Source organism: Brachyhypopomus gauderio, unplaced genomic scaffold (assembly GCF_052324685.1).
Source record: "Brachyhypopomus gauderio isolate BG-103 unplaced genomic scaffold, BGAUD_0.2 sc61, whole genome shotgun sequence".
Lineage (NCBI taxonomy): Eukaryota > Metazoa > Chordata > Actinopteri > Gymnotiformes > Hypopomidae > Brachyhypopomus > Brachyhypopomus gauderio.
Genome location: NW_027506882.1, coordinates 2,344,968 through 2,364,967, shown reverse-complemented (window position 1 = coordinate 2,364,967; position 20,000 = coordinate 2,344,968). Strand labels below are relative to the sequence as shown.

Below are 20,000 nucleotides of genomic sequence, written 5' to 3'. Positions count from 1 at the left end.
TGAATAAACATGTTATTTAATGTACAGTATGTAGGCTTACAAATTCATGTTTAACTGAATAAACCGTTGAACACGAGTAGCCTACATTTTATTGAGCATGTTTTTTTTCTTCAAGTATCAAAGTAGAACAGCTTCCTCAAGCAGTCATTGATGCATTTAGGAAACAGGAGATGAGCCCCTGGTCTAATGCACCCTCTGTATTAAGAAACCTAAACTAATCTAGATTAATTTCAAGATTTCAGTGAGATTAATCTAGATTAAAAAAATTAATCTATGCCCACCCCTAAATTATATATAGATGGTTGTGTGGATGATGTGTTTGGGGTGGGTGGTGGTGATGTAGTGATGATGTGTTTGGGGTGGATGGTGGTGATGTAGTGATGATACGTTTGGGGTGGATGGTGGTGATGTAGTGATGTGTTTGGGGTGGATGGTGGTGATGTAGTGATGATGTGATGTAGTGATGATGTGTTTGGGTGGGTGGTGGTGATGTAGTGATGATGTGTTTGGGGTGGGTGGTGGTGATGTAGTGATGATGTGTTTGGGGTGGGTGGTGGTGATGTAGTGATGATGTGTTTGGGGTGGGTGGTGGTGATGTAGTGATGATGTGTTTGGGGTGGGTGGTGGTGATGTAGTGATGATACGTTTGGGGTGGGTGGTGGTGATGTAGTGATGATGTGTTTGGGGTGGATGGTGGTGATGTAGTGATGATGCGTTTGGGGTGGATGGTGGTGATGTAGTGATGATACGTTTGGGGTGGGTGGTGGTGATGTAGTGATGATGTGTTTGGGGTGGATGGTGGTGATGTAGTGATGATGTGTTTGGAGTGGATGGTGGTGATGTAGTGATTGTTTGGAGGTGGATGTGGTGATTAAGTGATGTGTTTGTGGGTGGAGTGGGTATATGGTGGTATGGCAAATCTGGTCACTTTTTTAGGACTTTAAAGCTCCACTCCAGAATGGTTCTAATAAAACAAACATCCTGTTTAGTGTTTTTCGAGATCGCACTAAAGAGATAACCTAAAGAAAAGAGTTCACATGTCAAACCTACAGAAGAGTTTACATGTCAAAGTCAAATTTATTTATATAGGGCTTTTTACAACATATGTTGTCACAAAGCAGCTTTACAATTGCATGGATCCAGATGAGGGATGTCCCAATCCAGCTTTTTGAACTTCCGATCCAATACCGATATTTATTTGCACTTCCGATCCGATACTGATATCCGCCGATACGAGCATGTATTAAAGTTCAAAGTTATTTAACTTACTTTGTTGTCAGACTCTTGTTGAAAAGTGTTTTACTCTTGATAACAAGTATCCAGCTGAATTAGGTGTGTTTGAATAATACACATGGTTGGTAAGGAGAAACTGACCTGTTTATTTAGCAATTAGTAAACTCAAAATAGACAAAAATAAACTGAAATGGCATCAGTAAACCAAGGCTTAAAATGCCTTAAGTGCAAATAATATTTATTGTAAATTGTATTTTTTAAATGTGGCAGTTTGTCACGCTTCGCAAATGCTTCTGCCAGTGTTAGTTGTGTAGGACCTTTCTTTTTGTCTTCGGTTTTATTTAGAAATGCTTCATGTTGTTTATGGTGGTATTTCGCTAAATGCTTAATTAGATTGGTTGTATTAAAAGTTCTTACAGCTTTACACTTGACTTTACTGTGGCATACTCTACCTAAAATAATCCCACATAACTGACATTTTTACCGATAACTTCAAATTTACATGGCCGTCTTAATGGGAGATGCCACTGAGCTAAATTGGGACGATGCTATGCTCGTATGCTGAAGGTGTGCTGGAAAATGTAAACCAGATTTTACTCTCACTGGTGAAAACACAGAAAAAACTGGAATGGCTTATCTAAATGGTGCTCCGGATCGGACTTTCAAAAAGAAACTGGATTGGGAGTCTGGATCAGCATTTTCTCGTGCCTGTCGATCCGATACCGATACCCATTTTTTGCAAATATTGGACAAGCCTATTCCAGATACCTAATGAGCAAGCCAGAGGTGACAGTGGCAAGGAGAAACTCCCTAGATGGTGGGGATTAGGAAGAAACCTCGGGAGGACCAAGACTCAAAAGGGAACCCATCCTCCATGAGGCGGCCCGCTAGCAGAAGTCCGTATTTATAGTTCAAATATAGTTCTATAGTTATAGTTCTAATTCCAGGCCGAGTAGTCACAGTCCCTTCAGTGCAGATGGTGAACATCAGGTAGGAGATAGCATCAGCACGTCCTCTTGTGGCAATGGCACATCCAACCACAGTATCCACACATCCACTGGCAAACCACACCATCTCCTAGGTGCTTGTACGGAATTGTCTTTGGTGGAAGCATGTAACCAAGACATAAAATACAGGTTGAGTATGTGGACATGAATTTAAACCACCATTGATTTAAATGTGCATAGCTCACGTGCCAGTGATTAGCATGTGGCTCCAGCAGGCTAATCTATAGCAGCATAACTAAAGGGAGGGGTTCAGAGGTGACCACAGGCATGAGGGCTCACTGAGACATTGCTTTCCAATCAAATTATTGTCACAACTAGAGTGATCACATGACATGGCTGGATGACAGCATCAACATCTCAGATTACCAGAAGACTCAATGACATGTATAAACAGGGCAGGGCCAGAGAGCCATGCAGAGCCTGTGTTTCCAATTGGCCATTTTGAATGGCTGCCTGGTGCTCCAACTGTTCCCAGTGAGGGTCTGTGATGGAGCTCTAATGTCCTGGCGGGACCTTCTCGGATCAGGCTGCCCTGCCATGAGCACAGACCTCACTTTAAGGTGGCTGTGTGCGTGTGTGTGTGTGTACATGTCTTTAAGCGCGTTTCTAAGAGGAGTGAATGGCTGGGTGTCTGATGATGGCTTCAGCTGAAATGCATGTGTTTACTGAACATCACGCACAGCAGACCTTCTCATTGTTCCAGAGTGGATTTGTTTTATATGCCGAGTCTTCGACGTCGGGCGGTTTAAGAGCACTGCCAAGTGCTCGCTGGATTTGGGATGTGCTGAGAGGCGTTCTTGGTCCTCATGGGTGGGGATGTGTTGTGAGGGTTGCCACGACCCAGCAGCGTGGAGCCCCGGGTGGTGGGGGGAGCCGGCCAGGCCTCGGTCTGCCGTAGCCGCCACGCTGATGGAAGGCAGCTGCTCCCTACTGGACATGAGTGCTGCCAGTTATGGATCATGTTTTCATTGTGCAGTTATTTATGTAGTTTAATTTTTCACTTTGTGTCAATAATTTTTCAAGGTAATGAGGACAGGTCAGGAAAAAAAGAAAACTATAATGGAACGGACCACGCAAACACACACACACACACACACACACACACACACACACACACACACACACACACACACACACTCACACACTCACACACACACACAGGGGCGAGGAGGTTTTTTGCTCTCAGCAGAGGTTTGGTAAGAGGAGGCCCGGCACATGGGGTTCAGGTCCGAAAGCACACAGCAGTCTGGCCCTGTGGCAGGACCACAGGCAGCTGGAGGTGAATATAAGCCATCAAGTTATCTGGCAACCCAGAAAGACCCACACCACATGTCCCTTCTCCTCCTTCTTCTACTGTCCCACACACACACACACACACACACACACACACACACACACACACACACTGTCCGTGCCCTGCATACAGTTGCTTGTCATGGCTCATGTTGTGTTGCGTGTCTTAATGTGTTTCAAAATCCTCATATTCACTATTACATATACACAGTTTTTAAAGGCTCTTCAGTTATTAAACAGAGAGATCTTGGAGGAATATTCAAACAACCAGCAACCCACCCTAGACAAGCTGGGACACACACACACATACACACACACACGCCGTCCCCCTGCAGCTGCAGCCGCACACACACCACTCGACTTTCTCATAAACCAGATCCGGAATGTTCCAGCTCGGCCCACAACCATGTGCAATCGGGGGGGGGGGGGGGGGGGGGGGGGGGGTGTGTGATTGTACAGTCCTGCGCCTGAGCACTGTGGCCGGGTGTTGAGCACCAACGTGTTCAGCACCGAGGGCCGGGGCCATTCCTCCCGCTTTCGTAAGAGCCCAGTAAATCTCTGTCTTTATTGGCCACTTGTTTTGATGGTTTGGCCGTCCATTTGTTTGGTGGCCGGTGAGTTTGCCTGTTAATTGGGTTTTTCGTCTCTTCTCCTGCCCTTGGTGGGGCGTTCGGGGTGTGATCGTGCTCCGTGTGATCGTGCTCCGTGTGACGGGCGGGAGTGGCGAAGGAGGAGGAACAGATCTGTGGAGAAGCTGCTGATGTCATTCCTCAGCATTGGGGAAGAGATTGCATGCAGATAAATGAGAGAGAGAGAAAGAGAGAGGGGGAATGAGGGAGAGGAAGAGAGAGCTGTGGCTCCTGCTTTGGGTCTCAGGGGCCTTGTTAAGACAATGGTCCTCCCATGTTGAGCCCTCCTGTCTCTCTGACACACGCTCTAGCACGTGCATAAATACACTCAAACGCACAAACCCATATTTGTACGGGTCCTCATTACTGTGCTCCTTGGGCAACCGCACACATTTATTTAGTCCCCTAAACAGAGCGACCCCCACAGAAGGGCTATAAAATCACCACTTTTCTAATTGATCAAAACCACTCGCCGCAGAACTTTCACTACGCAGGGTTCTTCGACCTTCAGCTGGGCTGTGCTCTCCTCTGCCTCCTCTCTGGACATATCCTGGAAAACGTGCTGTATGGAGTCCAGAGTCGCAGTGGTTGACACCAGTAATCTAAATTGCAACCCTAGCAGCTCCGAGCCTTACAGCAACACCGGGAAACACTAAAACCCTGAAATACATGTTTTCTGGCTTAGTGTGGTTGGGGTTTGGATGGTGACATCAGGAGAGTGGGGAACAGACAGTGATTACCAACCCCGAAGACACACACAGCTCTGAAGGGTGCCCAGCCCATCTGGAAAAGGCCGCCTGTCCCGACCCACACGACCCACATGAGAGACGCAGACCTCTACACTGCTTCTCTCTCCCATCACTTCTTCTGATTTTCTTCTGCCATCTGCACTGAGACACACACACACACACACACACACACACACACACACACACACACACACTCGTGAGCTCTGTGGATCCCGCCACCCCCTGCGAGAGGCTGATGCCACGGCAAATCGTTTTTCTGTCGCTGTGGAAAGGGCGGTGTGGTCATGGCAACCCCCCTGGGCTGTTGAGGGGTATGTTCATGACCTCACTGCTGTTTGAGAAGATTGCAGCAGCTGAGCAGCTAACCCTCTAAATCACCCAGTATAGCTTAATGTCTCCACAGAGATCTCTGTCCCACACACACACACACACACACACACACACACACAGCATTCTCGTTGATCACTTTAACATTGTTCTGTGCATGAGAGAGACTAGTGCGCTGTCCAAGCTCGAAGGATGTTAGTGGCATTAAAGGACAGACACGTGGCCTACAGTACTGTGGGAACTGGTGTCTGTCTGAGACTGTGTGTAGGGGCGTGTGTGTGTGTGTCTGCGTGTCTGTCTGAGACTGTGTAGGGGTGTGTGTGTGTGTGCTCGTGTCTGTCTGAGACTGTGTAGAGGGGTGTGTGTGTGTGTGTGCTCATGTCTGTCTGAGACTGTGTAGGGGTGTGTGTGTGTGTGCTCATGTCTGTCTGAGACTGTGTAGGGGTGTGTGTGTGTGTGCTCGTGTCTGTCTGAGACTGTGTAGAGGGGTGTGTGTGTGTGTGCTCGTGTGTGTCTGAGACTGTGTAGAGGGGTGTGTGTGTGTGTGTGTCTGAGACTGTGTAGGGGTGTGTGTGTGTGTGCTCGTGTGTGTCTGAGACTGTGTAGAGGGGTGTGTGTGTGTGTGTGTGTGTGTGTCTGAGACTGTGTAGGTGTGTGTGTGTGTGTGTGTGTCAAGGCTTTGGTTCATGGCGTATGAGTCCTTATTCTCTCAGTGCTCGTTAGCTCTACAGGAAACATTCAGCAGATTCATGGAGTCACCAACCTGCAGGCACACTGTTCAGCTCTGACAGAAGGGGCTCAATCTGTTATATGTTTGATTACAGATGTGGCTAGTGTACCAGTGTCAAAATGTGGGTAAATTAACCTTGTGTGTGTGTGTGTGTGTGTGTATAGAGTCTCGCCCCCTCTCTGTCCCGGTGAAGTTGATGCGGTCATCTGCTGAGTGCTCAGTCTCTTCAGAAGAGCGCATGAAGGAGATGATGGCAAGCGTGTGGGATGCTGTTAAACGCCTTACACTACAGGTACAACTCCACCTACAGCTCCACCTTACACTACAGGTACAACTCCACCTACAGCTCCACCTTACACTACAGGTACAACTCCACCTACAACACCACCTTACACTACAGGTACAACTCCACCTACAACACCACCTTACACTACAGGTACAACTCCACCTACAACACCACCTTACACTACAGGTACAACTCCACCTACAGCTCCACCTTACACTACAGGTACAACTCCACCTACAGCTCCACCTTACACTACAGGTACAACTCCACCTACAGCTCCACCTTACACTACAGGTACAACTCCACCTACAACACCACCTTACACTACAGGTACAACTCCACCTACAACACCACCTTACACTACAGGTACAACTCCACCTACAACACCACCTTACACTACAGGTACAACTCCACCTACAGCTCCACCTTACACTACAGGTACAACTCCACCTACAACACCACCTTACACTACAGGTACAACTCCACCTACAGCTCCACCTTACACTACAGGTACAACTCCACCTACAGCTCCACCTTACACTACAGGTACAACTCCACCTACAGCTCCACCTTACACTACAGGTACAACTCCACCTACAGCTCCACCTTACACTACAGGTACAACTCCACCTACAGCTCCACCTTACACTACAGGTACAACTCCACCTACAACACCACCTTACACTACAGGTACAACTCCACCTACAGCTCCACATACCACCTTACCGTACATCAGCTATCCCAACACTACCTGTCCCAACACCATATAACCCTACATTACCTATCCCAACACTACCTGTCCCAACACCATATAACCCTACATTACCTATCCCAACACTACCTGTCCCAACACCATATAACCCTACATTACCTATCCCAACACTACCTGTCCCGACACCATATAACCCTACATTACCTATCCCAACACTACCTGTCCCAACACCATATAACCCTACATTACCTATCCCAACACTACCTGTCCCAACACCATATAACCCTACATTACTTATCCCAACACTACCTGTCCCAACACCATATAACCCTACATTACCTATCCCAACACTACCTGTCCCAACACCATATAACCCTACATTACCTATCCCAGCACCACCAAACCCTGTATCACCTATCTCACCACCACCTTACCTTACATCACCTATCTTAACACCAGTATTCCAGTATACTGTTACTGCAATGAGACTGTATTCTTTAATTCATTTAAACAAGCCAAAAAAAGACGCAGGTTTTTATATTGTTTATGTACTCAAGAAGCTTGCATTTTGAATTAAATGCACTACTCACTAGAAAACACTTCATACTGATCACCACAACACTTCACACAACACCACAGCACTACACAACACTTCACACTGATCACCACAACACTACACAACACTTCACGCTGATCACCACAACACTACACAACACTTCACACTGATCACCACAACACTACACAACACTTCACACTGATCACCACAACACTACACAACACTTCACACTGATCACCACAACACTACATAACACTTCACACTGATCACCACAACACTACATAACACTTCACACTGATCACCACAACACTACACAACACTTCACACTGATCACCACAACACTTCACACTGATCACCACAACACTACACAACACTTCACACTGATCACCACAACACTACACAACACGTCACACTGATCACCACAACACTTCACACTGATCACCACATCACTACACAACACTTCACACTGATCACCACAACACTTCACACTGATCACCACAACACTACACAACACTTCACACTGATCACCACAACACTACACAACACTTCACACTGATCACCACAACACTACATAACACTTCACACTGATCACCACAACACTACATAACACTTCACACTGATCACCACAACACTACACAACACTTCACACTGATCACCACAACACTTCACACTGATCACCACAACACTACACAACACTTCACACTGATCACCACAACACTTCACACTGATCACCACAACACTACACAACACTTCACACTGATCACCACAACACTACACAACACTTCACACTGATTACCACAGCACTACACACATCACCACAGCACTACACAACACTTCACACTGATCACCACAACACTACACAACACTTCACACTGATCACCACAACACTACACAACACTAATCCCTCACTGAAGCACACTACAGCATATAGGTGGCGCGTGTGTGTTTCTTTCCTTGGGCCGTATGATAATTTTTGCCTTTGAGCGGTTCCATGGTGCTTGTGTTTTGGAGGGTTTGTAGATGTTTGCAGAGGGGCTTTCTCTCTACAAACCCCCGAACCACAATGCGTTATCAAATATAAACAGATTACACAACATGTATAGAGGCTACTAATGACATATCCAGCAGGTTTGTGATCACAGTCTCACTATCTGCTCTGAGGGCCATAGTTAGATTTTGCTAATCTTTTAGTGCTGCATATCTGCTCACCAAGCAGGGACACTCGCTGTGCCAAACCTAGCCATTCAGCTAAAATACACACCACCTCAGTATGTATGTATGTATGTTTATGGTTTTTTGTGCTTCTTGGTAAACGTTTAACTTGCAAAACACTAGATAATGATATTGACTCCTGTAGTTTAGTAGTAGTCTGACTCAACGTTATCTTGAATTCTGGCCTATCTGTACTATTTCCTAGGATGTATTCTGTGATCAGATGCAAAGTACTTTGTAAGTCGCTCTGGATAAGAGTTTCTGCTAAATGCCGTAATGTAAATGTATAATCTCACTGACTTAATATTTATATCCGTGTATTTAGAGTTCAGATTGTCTCTCTCGTTAGTGGGTTTTCATATCTAGCATTAGCAGTGGGCATTGTGTAAACCCTGGTTTCTAAGTGTCTAATGTTGCCAGTTTTTACTCTCTGTAGGACTCAGAAGTATTTCATTATGATTAGCTTCTCGAGATCTCTGCAGAGACTGTAGTATTAGTGGACTGTAGTATTAAGGCTCTGCAGTTCTACAGGTGTTTATTTAGGTGGTGTTAGCTACTAGTAACTTCTGTTCGTGTAGCGCTTTTGGTCAATGGGACTTAGCCGTGGCCATAGTGGTATTGGCTGTCTGTGTGGTTTTTGGCTGTTGCAGTTAGGTATAAATTATCTCTGTATATTTTTATTTATTTATTTGTCTTTAAACGTACTTGTTTATAGCATATATTTCATATCAAAACAATCTCAGCTTAATGAGGTTCCATTTGACCTTGAGTACTGCATATAATACGGCCTTAAAGTAGTGTGAGAAATAAGTTAATATTGGCCGTTTTGGGGATAAAATACTGAGAAGGAACAGTGTTTGTGTACAGTACTTCTTCACCTTACTTCAGTGAGCACATTTTAATAACATTTTTGGCAAATAATCTAGCAAGCAATCAAATTTGGCAGTAAATCAAAAATGTCTGACTAGTATTTCACAATAGAAAAATATTATTCAACACAACATTTAACATTTGTGGTTATAAGAAGTTTCTGCCAGTACAGCCTTTAAGACCATCAACATGAGTTTCATTAATGGGTTATATCTCAAAAGGCCAAATTCACAGTTTAACATCTGGGTGGACATTAAATTTCATTCATCTGTTATCCCAAAACCAGCAAGTTCTTTGTTGGATAAAATGTCTTATTCTTCAGCAAGCTTACTGGAGAGCCCAGTTGAGATGTTTATGCCACTCTTTGATCAGAAACTAGAGTTTAAATGCTTCTGATACAGTGCATCACAGAAGTGAGTACACTCCTCACATTTCTGCAAATATTTAAGCATATCTTTTCATGGAACAACACTGACAAAATGACACTAGGTCTTCAAACAGTAATCTACTAGTGATTCCTAAAAGCCGATTAAAGATTGGCGAGAGTGCTTTTAGCTACTCTGGCCCAAAGCTCTGGAACTCTCTTCCTGAAGAGCTCAGAGGCATTTCATCCCTGCATAGCTTCAAGAAGAGTCTCAAAACCTTCCTGTTTATATCTGCTTTTAGTTAAAAAACTCAATTTTTTCTAAATTATTAAACTTTCGAATTTATGGTAAAGTTCATTTTGAGACCTACTGTATAACATGGGACTGATTTCTTAGGTTGTAATTCTGAGTACACAGAATATCTATGTCCATTTAAAAAGTAATGTCAATAGAATGGCCTATAACAACTGTGACCAGTGTGTGCCATCCTCTGTCTCTGGATCAGTAGATGCTCACGTGTGGCTCTTTCACCAACTTTCTGTCCGACTCTTAAAGAACTGGTGACCAATGATTCCTCTAGTGTTGCTTTAATACTGGCTTTGGTCTGTGTGAAATCAGTGCCAGTTGCTGTGAGGAGTCTCTACAGACTAATTGATGTTTGGTCAGTGTATCTAGCTGTGACTTGTCTCTACAGAGTTAGTGGTGTTTGATCAGTGTATGTACCTGTGACTTGTCTCTACAGAGTTATTGGTGTTTGGTCAGTGTATGTAGCTGTGACTTGTCTCTACAGAGTTATTGGTGTTTGGTCAGTGTATGTAGCTGTGACTTGTCTCTACAGAGTTAGTGGTGTTTGGTCAGTGTATGTAGCTGTGACTTGTCTCTACAGAGTTAGTGGTGTTTGGTCAGTGTATGTAGCTGTGACTTGTCTCTACAGAGTTATTATAGGTGTTTGATCGGTGTATCTAGCTGTGACTTGTCTCTACAGAGTTATTGGTGTTTGGTCAGTCTATCTAGCTGTGACTTGTCTCTACAGAGTTATTATAGGTGTTTGATCAGTGTATCTAGCTGTGACTTGTCTCTACAGAGTTATTATAGGTGTTTGGTCAGTGTATCTAGCTGTGACTTGTCTCTACAGAGTTAGTGGTGTTTGGTCAGTGTATCTAGCTGTGACTTGTCTCTACAGAGTTATTATAGGTGTTTGGTCAGTGTATCTAGCTGTGACTTGTCTCTACAGAGTTATTATAGGTGTTTGGTCAGTGTATCTAGGTGTGACTTGTCTCTACAGAGTTATTATAGGTGTTTGGTCAGTGTATGTAGCTGTGACTTGTCTCTACAGTTATTATAGGTGTTTGATCAGTGTATCTAGCTGTGACTTGTCTCTACAGAGTTATTATAGGTGTTTGGTCAGTGTATCTAGCTGTGACTTGTCTCTACAGAGTTATTATAGGTGTTTGATCAGTGTATCTAGCTGTGACTTGTCTCTACAGAGTTATTATAGGTGTTTGGTCAGTGTATCTAGCTGTGACTTGTCTCTACAGAGTTATTATAGGTGTTTGGTCAGCGTATCTAGCTGTGACTTGTCTCTACAGAGTTATTATAGGTGTTTGGTCAGTGTATCTAGGTGTGACTTGTCTCTACAGAGTTATTATAGGTGTTTGGTCAGTGTATCTAGGTGTGACTTGTCTCTACAGAGTTATTATAGGTGTTTGGTCAGTGTATGTAGCTGTGACTTGTCTCTACAGTTATTATAGGTGTTTGATCAGTGTATCTAGCTGTGACTTGTCTCTACAGAGTTATTATAGGTGTTTGGTCAGTGTATCTAGCTGTGACTTGTCTCTACAGAGTTATTATAGGTGTTTGATCAGTGTATCTAGCTGTGACTTGTCTCTACAGAGTTATTATAGGTGTTTGATCAGCGTATCTAGGTGTGACTTGTCTCTACAGAGTTATTATAGGTGTTTGGTCAGTGTATCTAGGTGTGACTTGTCTCTACAGAGTTATTATAGGTGTTTGGTCAGTGTATCTAGGTGTGACTTGTCTCTACAGAGTTATTATAGGTGTTTGGTCAGTGTATTTAGGTGTGACTTGTCTCTACAGAGTTATTATAGGTGTTTGGTCAGTGTATGTAGCTGTGACTTGTCTCTACAGAGTTAGTGGTGTTTGATCAGTGTATGTAGCTGTGACTTGTCTCTACAGAGTTAGTGGTGTTTGATCAGTGTATCTAGCTGTGACTTGTCTCTACAGAGTTCGTGGTGTTTGATCAGTGTATCTAGCTGTGACTTGTCTCTACAGAGTTAGTGGTGTTTGGTCAGTGGGGCCGTGACTGGTTTCTGCAGTCATAACTGGATTGACACTCTGGCCAAAGTAGCCCATCATGACCCGTGAAGGCCATTGGACCTCCACCCTGGAGACCTGACTCACTCATCCCTCTCTTCGTCTGAGCTGAGCGAGAGGCGATTCTATTTCAGGAATTTTTCAATAATTCTTCTATTTAACACTTGAATGTGTTCAGCCATGGCAGAGCTGGACGTTGCTACCAAAACTGAAACGCGATCTCCTGCAACAGAGCGCCTGTTGCCATGGAACAATGAAGTAACGCAGAGAAGTGCAGCTGCCCTGCATTAATGAGGAGGATAGTTTCTCTCTGCGCTGTGTTTTCTGGGAGAGATGGTTTGTGTTTGGTGTGTTTTCTGGGAGAGATGGTTTGTGTTTGGTGTGTTTTCTGGGAGAGATGGTTTGTGTTTGGTGTGTTTTCTGGGAGAGATGGTTTGTGTTTGGTGTGGTTCGCAGGGAGCTCACCAGATGGTTTCCATGAACAGGTTTTGACCCCTGGGCTGGAGTGCCTCACTCACACACATTACTTCACCTCATATCCCTCCTCATCTCCTCCTCATCCCGTCTTAAGCCCCCCTCCGGACACCCCCCCCCCCCCCCCCCCCCCCCCCCCCCATCCATCAGGTCTTGGAATTGTCACATGATTAGTGATTACAGTTCTGGTCCGGCTCGTGTAGGCCAGGCCTGGACCTAGCGAGGGCAAAGCATGCCTATGTTCTTTTGTCTTGACAGTGAGAATGGTGGTGTACTACTGCTGAGGTGGAGTTCTCCATCTGCCCCGTCACCAAGCACGGCTGGGGAATATAACGTTTATGTGCTGACAGCAGTGGCAGCGATTAGACTGTTTTCAAGGGGTGGCCAAAGGGTGAGCAAGGCTTTATCACAGGGGTCCATATACAAATGATGAACCAAAGGAAACACATATTTTCTCTTAAAATGACCATTTCCAGTGGGGGGGGGGCACTAGGTGCCCCCTTCGTCTCCACCACTGGCTGAGAGCATTGCAACAGTTGTGGGAAATGACAGTAAATATAAATGGAACGATTATGGGTTCGCAGGCAGTGTGGAGAGAGCAGGATAAGTACGCCTTAATCCCCCCCCCCCCACCCCAAACATAGGAGTCTAAGGCGAGTCCCTCAGTACCTATCACATTCCCTGTTTCTTATTGCGGAAAAGACTCCGTTAGCATCTGATCTGAATCAGCGATGCGATATTGGAGCTGTCATTAGCCGTTTAGGGAGTTAGGCGTTCTCCTTCCTTTTCCATCCAGCACAAGGTCTCCGTGACCTCACTCAGCCCTGATCCTACCGCTAGGGTTTTTCCCTCCACTCAAACTGAAGCCAAACTCACCTGCTACTTCGACACACCAGCGCAGGGGTGGTCAGTGCTGTAAATGTAAAGGATGGACTGAATCACAAATGACCCGTCACTGAAATCAGGATTGTGTTGGTTTAGGGTCTTAAAATTCTCAGAGTTGGGTTCCACTCGGTGTAGCGTATACGATGTAGCGTGTAGATGAGTTACCTTGGTAATGGACATGTAAAAGAAAGTAAGGGCATTATGTTTGAGGAGGTGGGGTCAACAGAGAGTGCTCTAACTGTGTGGAGGGAGTGTGTCAGAGGACATCTCAGAGGAACCGTACCCCTCTCCGTGTCATTGTGAAACTGGGCTGACTGGAGACAACCAAATCTTTACTCTCCACCTGACGTGCCTCCGTACGGCCTCGTGTCTGAACCGGGTCTGAACGGACAGGGTCCAGATCTCTCCGTACCCCGACAGGCACACCTGCCATGCTGGCCAGCGTAGTCTGAAAGTGCGGTGGCCTTAGATCAACAAACGCCGCCATCGAAGCCCAAACACAACCACGGCGGCCGGTCAGACGGGCCACACTGCACAAACAAACGGAGGTGGCTCTACCCCAGGGGTTTATTTACCCTGCTGGCCACTTTCACTGCCGAGGCTGGGGTGGGGGGGGGGGGGGGGGGGGGTGGGGGTGCCATTACTTCTCACCAGTGCGTTGACGGGTTGTAAAAGGTGTTTATTGTAAAGCATCCTTGGGTTCTGAGAAAGGCACTGTATAAGTCCAACATCGTTCATTCATTCATTCATTCATTCATTCACCACTCAGATCGGAGGCTCATTTCAGGACTCCAGAGAGACTCTTCACGTAGACGACACTGAACCATGTTCTGTTCATTAGTGGCATCGTTCACTTTTTTTTGTTGAATAGTTTAATAGTGATCTAATCGATTGCATTAATAGTTGAGGGTTTAAGACGGTATGAGTGATTGAGGCCGGGGGGGGGGGGGGGGGGGGGGGTTTGTAGTGTTGGAGGCGGGCCTAATTGCCCATGTGTTTGTCGGTTCTCCTCTCTTCTCCTCTTCGATGCGATTACTACAGGGGTCAAAGTGGACTTAGAATTGGACGGAGTGTTATTTACCATGCCAATCCTTAGGGGCTTTGATGCTGTGTAGCCAGTTTAGGGATGCAGTTGTTTAACCGTGGACATGTGTGGACATTACCCTGCAGTCACTCTCTTTAATCCTGCAGCTTTAAAGCTCAAATGAATACAGCGATTGAAATGGTAGGATATAATAGGGGTCGGGTGTAGTTGTAGCCCTGCCCGTTCGCTGCGTTTCAGAAGGACCTGATGTTGCCCTGGACGAGTGCAGTGCCTACAGTCATAAGGATCTCTTCTGGACGCCAACTGGACCGTGCTGCCCGTACCCCGTGGGGTGGTAATGTTCAGAAATGAGGGTTATAGCATCTGTAATGTGCTCAGCCTCCTGTCTCTAAATTGTCCGAGTCGTTTTCATGGTGGCGAGGTGCCAGATATTTCAGCATCATTTGCCCCGGCCATTGCTCACACACAGCTGCGGCCCGGCCATGGCCATCCACTGGGCCCGCTGCTTACTGGCAGGAGGGGGTGAGGGTGTGTGGTTGTGTGGGCTGGCAGGCGGGCATGTGTGAGCACACCAGCAACTGCACCTCATACCGCATGACTTCAGATGTGTGTTTTTACCATGAGGACACGTGTGTAAGAGTGGCCTTTCTGTAGCAGTGTGGCAGAGCCCTGGAGACGCACACGGCCCCGTGCAGGCGTGTAGCAGCTCCAGTGTTGGCTGAGGGGGGTGGTGATGTAGTCGAGGGTGGGGGAGGTGTAGGTGTCTGGGCCCCCCACCCTGCAGGTGCCGTCTCTCACAGGAGACGCTTCCCAAACACCATCGACAGTCAATACTCATGAATGTGAACTTTGAGTAGAGTTTACATGTATTAACCCTGTCCCCCAGCCTTTCTCTCTCTGTCTCTCCATCCCTGTGTCTCTCTCGTATCTGTCTTTGTCTCACTCCATTTTAATCTGGACGAGGAGGGGATGTTAATTCAGGTGCTCTGGCTGAGAGCCGACATTTATTTCTCCTTTCTCCCTCCTCCACATCTATCCTTGACCAGTTTTATGACCACAGATGGATTCCTTTATGTGTACAGTTATGTAGAGTGTGTGTGTGTGTGTGAGAGAGAGAGAGAGAGAGAGAGAGAGAGAGAGCAAGTAAGTTTCTTCTTTTCTCCCAATAACACTTACAGTGTGTTTTAACAGAGGGATTTCGGAGTCTGAGAGCAGGTCTTTCCTGAGTGCTCTAACTACACAGGGGAGCACAGAGAGAAGCCGTCTGTTTCTCCGTTGTCTTGAATGTGCACAGGGACCCATTAGCTGGACTGACCACTGAGCGTAGTGTCTGTTCAGCAGGATAGATTTATATAGGCTGCTATGGCTGTCAATCACTCGTACTATAAAAAATACCCAAAACAAAACATGCCTTACCAAAAAAAAAAACACTCTTTTCCATGAAAACATTTTAATTCAGTTTGTGCTAAAAAGTGTGTGGCATTCGTTGAGTTGGAGAGTTTCCCTGCTCTGCTGTAGATCTTGTGTAATGGGTCTCAACCACATGCGGCAGTACTGAAAACACACACACACACACACACACACACACACACACACACACACACACACACACACACACACACACCTCCCCTCCAGCAAGCTCAACAAGGCCCACAACCTGCTCATGGAAAATGGCTGTAATCAGACTATATTTAGATAAAACTCAAAATAACTTCTACTGAGTGTTCATATTTAGAGTGAAGGTCCCATCCAGCGCATCGTGGGACGTGAGTACCCTAAAGCCATTGGAGAGAAGCACCAGGTTCTCAGTTCTGTTTATGTGACCTAACCCACTCCCTGCTTTGGCCTGCAGTCCATATGCAGTTGTATGTATTAGCTGTGTCATAGTGTGAGGAACATAAACATACTTTTTATTCAGTGACATCATGACCTGAAGCTTGGCAGTTGTATCCAGTGGCAAACCAACTCGCAAATGCCATGGAACAATATTTGTATCATTTTTAAAATGATGATTAATCTGTTTACTTGAACATAACCTGAGAATAAAAAAAATATGTTCAATGTTTTGTTTTCAACTCTCTGGTTGCTTCCCAATACGTTCTTCAGCATTAAACTATGTTTTGTGAATACACTGACCTGTCCTCTCTCACACACATCTCACACACATACACTGACCTGTCCTCTCTCACACACATCTCACACACATACACTGACCTGTCCTCTCTCTCACACACACATCTCACACACATACACTGACCTGTCCTCTCTCTCACACACATACACTGACCTGTCCTCTCTCACACACATTCACTGACCTGTCCTCTCTCACACACATCTCACACACATATACTGACCTGTCCTCTCTCTCACACACACATCTCACACACATACACTGACCTGTCCTCTCTCTCACACACATACACTGACCTGTCCTCTCTCACACACATTCACTGACCTGTCCTCTCTCACACACATCCACTGACCTGTCCTCTCTCACACACATCTCGCACACATCTCACACACATTCACTGAGGAAGGAGTCATTGGTGGTTTTGGCAAAGCAGTGGCTTTCACACAGATGGGAGCTTCTGACCTCAGTGGTCAAACTTGTTCTTCATCAGCCCTCCTCCTCCTCCTCCCCTGCCAGCACCCTCCAGCAGCTCTGACTCACTGGCCTTCAAGCGTGACCATGCTCCACTTATTCTCTTTCAAACACACACACAAAGGTATAAACTGCTTTTTACATTCAATTTCAACATTCATTTTCATTCAAACTATGACACTAAGGAAACTGAGGGTCTGTCTGATGTACAGCTGTAGTGATTCTGTAGTAGTTTAACTCCCACTGTAGTGATTCTCTAGTAGTTGGCTTGCTCACTGGGGGCTAGGACTCGGCACTTGTAAAGCTGCTTTGTGACAACAACTGTTGTAAAAAGCGCTATATAAATAAAATTTGATTTGATTTTATTTGATTAGTTTAACTCCCACTGTAGTGATTCTGTAGTAGTTTAACTCCCACTGTAGTGATTCTGTAGTAGTTTAACTCCCACTGTAGTGATTCTGTAGTAGTTTAACTCCCACTGTAGTGATTCTCTAGTAGTGTTTAACTCCCACTGTAGTGATTCTGTAGTAGTTGAACTCCCACTGTAGTGATTCTGTAGTAGTTTGACTCCCACTGTAGTGATTCTCTAGTAGTGTTTAACTCCCACTGTAGTGATTCTGTAGTAGTTTAACTCCCACTGTAGTGATTCTGTAGTAGTTTAACTCCCACTGTAGTGACTGAGCAGTAGTGTGTGTTAACTCCCTCTATATGACTGTTTGCATCGACAAACTACATGTAGCCATGACTATACAAATACCTTTAGAGTTGAATTTAGAGCATTGTCCTGAACGCACTGAAAGTCTGTTTCAGAGATTAGAAACTATGTATGAAAAACCTTTTTCACCAATTGAGTTGCACATGGATTGAGGGATTAACAGGAGGTTTTCCTTCACTAAGTGAAGTTGTCCCGAGGGGCTATAATGCTTCAAGTCCTCAGCAAGCCATGTTGCAGCTTTGCCGTTAGGGGTTTTAAATGTCAAGAGCAAAACTTTGTAGTCAGTTTTGACTGTGACTTTGTAGTCAGTGTGGAGTCTCATGGCCAGCCAGTGCAAATAAATAAGAAGTAATATGTGCTAACTTTTCTTGGTAAGGATGCAAGCTCATGCGTTGTCACCTGGCTAACGTTTACTAAAAGAAACAGGAGCACATTAATGTTCCAGTGTTATGTTGGCATACATGCCATTTTGTATGTTTATGACTCAATTTATAAAACCACAAAAGAAAGGTGCCTACCTGATGACCCCTTTGAGGAGCTTGTGAGATTGTGGTTTCTGTTATGAACTGCCTGGGCTGGGTCTTATGTGAAAGGCTAATGGTTTGGTGTAGGATAATTGACATCCTGTGTATAATTTCAATTGATTCTTAATTAATAATTTTCAGTTTTAGTGAGGTCACTTACATGTGATTTCATTTGTTGAAATGATGGCCCTCTTTCAAGGGTTACACACAGGTTCTTATTTATAGCATTTGGTTTTATAGAATAAGAGTCAAGGTCTAAGGTATTAAATCCATTTGACAAGCCTATTTTTGCTAAACTGTCGTCTACTTCATGATTTTACATGCAAGACAGATTATGATTTTTATAATTTTTTATTCACATTTTTATGCAAAATTCCACCAGTATATCTGTGGCATTTGACTGTTATGATCATTGTCTGTAGGCAGCAGGATGTTTTTGCTGTCATCACTGTAACCAGTGTATGTACCAGTAACTTAAAATACCCTTGACCTCTCACAAATGAGCATTACACCAAAGGTGATCAACAGTCTTAAGTGCAAAAGCATTGGTAAGATATGGAGTAAATGAGAAGAGCATTGTAGGAACTCATGTAACTCAGCGCTTCCTCTTGCCCTATACCACTCACACCAGTTCAACATGGTATTGAATCTGTGAGTGGATGGAAGACGTCTGGAGACATGTTGAGTGGTGTCGTCCAGAAACCACCCACAGCTCCGTGGTGTCTGTAGGAGTCTCAACTACATCACATAAACACTCGATTGGGTTCATGTTGGGTACTCGGTACTCCTCGAGTACTGATACTCCTCGAACAAATTCTGGACAACTTGGACCTGATAGCATGATGCATTATACTTTCGGTTGCATGAAGTCTATGAAGAGGTGCAAATGGTCATAGCGGGCACCAGTTAATACCACGTTTAGGGACACAAGTTGTCCCAACACACACTAATATGGAATCACCACCAGCCTGCAATGTGCCTTGTTGACATTTGGACCCTGTGCCTTGTTCATGGCTTCATGGGGTCTGTGCCACACACAAACCCTACCTTTAGCCTGAAACAGTCAGTACTAAGACTTATTAGACCATACCACATTGTGGGGCAGCCATGGTCTAGTGGAAGGGGAGCCAATCTTGTGATGGGAGGGTGGGTAAGATTCCCAGTCAGACCATGACTGAAGTGTTATCGAGCAAGGCACTTAACCCAAAGTGCTCCCTGGGTGCCCGGCTCGGGCTGGCCACCTCTCTGGGCACGTGTGCTTTCATAACCCCCAAGTGGCCACTTGTGTGTGTGTGTGTGTGTGTGTGTGTGTGTGTGTGTGTTTGTGTTTGTGTGTATGTGTGTTTTCTCATTACAGGTATTCTCATAGTGGATTTTATTTGTTTGTTGGGGTGCCAGAGTAAGTGTTCATTAAGCTTTGCATCAATGCTTGTCCTCACTTGCAAATCGATT

General features: G+C 45.2%; 1 protein-coding gene across 1 annotated transcript in view; it reads left to right on the top strand.

The window, feature by feature from the left end:
• Positions 1–20,000, top strand: part of LOC143489354 (intermembrane lipid transfer protein VPS13B-like) — a 54,837-nt gene that overhangs the window by 15,331 nt on the left and 19,506 nt on the right. Inside the window, exon 3 of the mRNA XM_076988315.1 lies at positions 6,133–6,260. Coding sequence (XP_076844430.1) covers positions 6,133–6,260 — 128 coding nt within the window. The remainder of the gene's footprint in view (positions 1–6,132; positions 6,261–20,000) is intronic.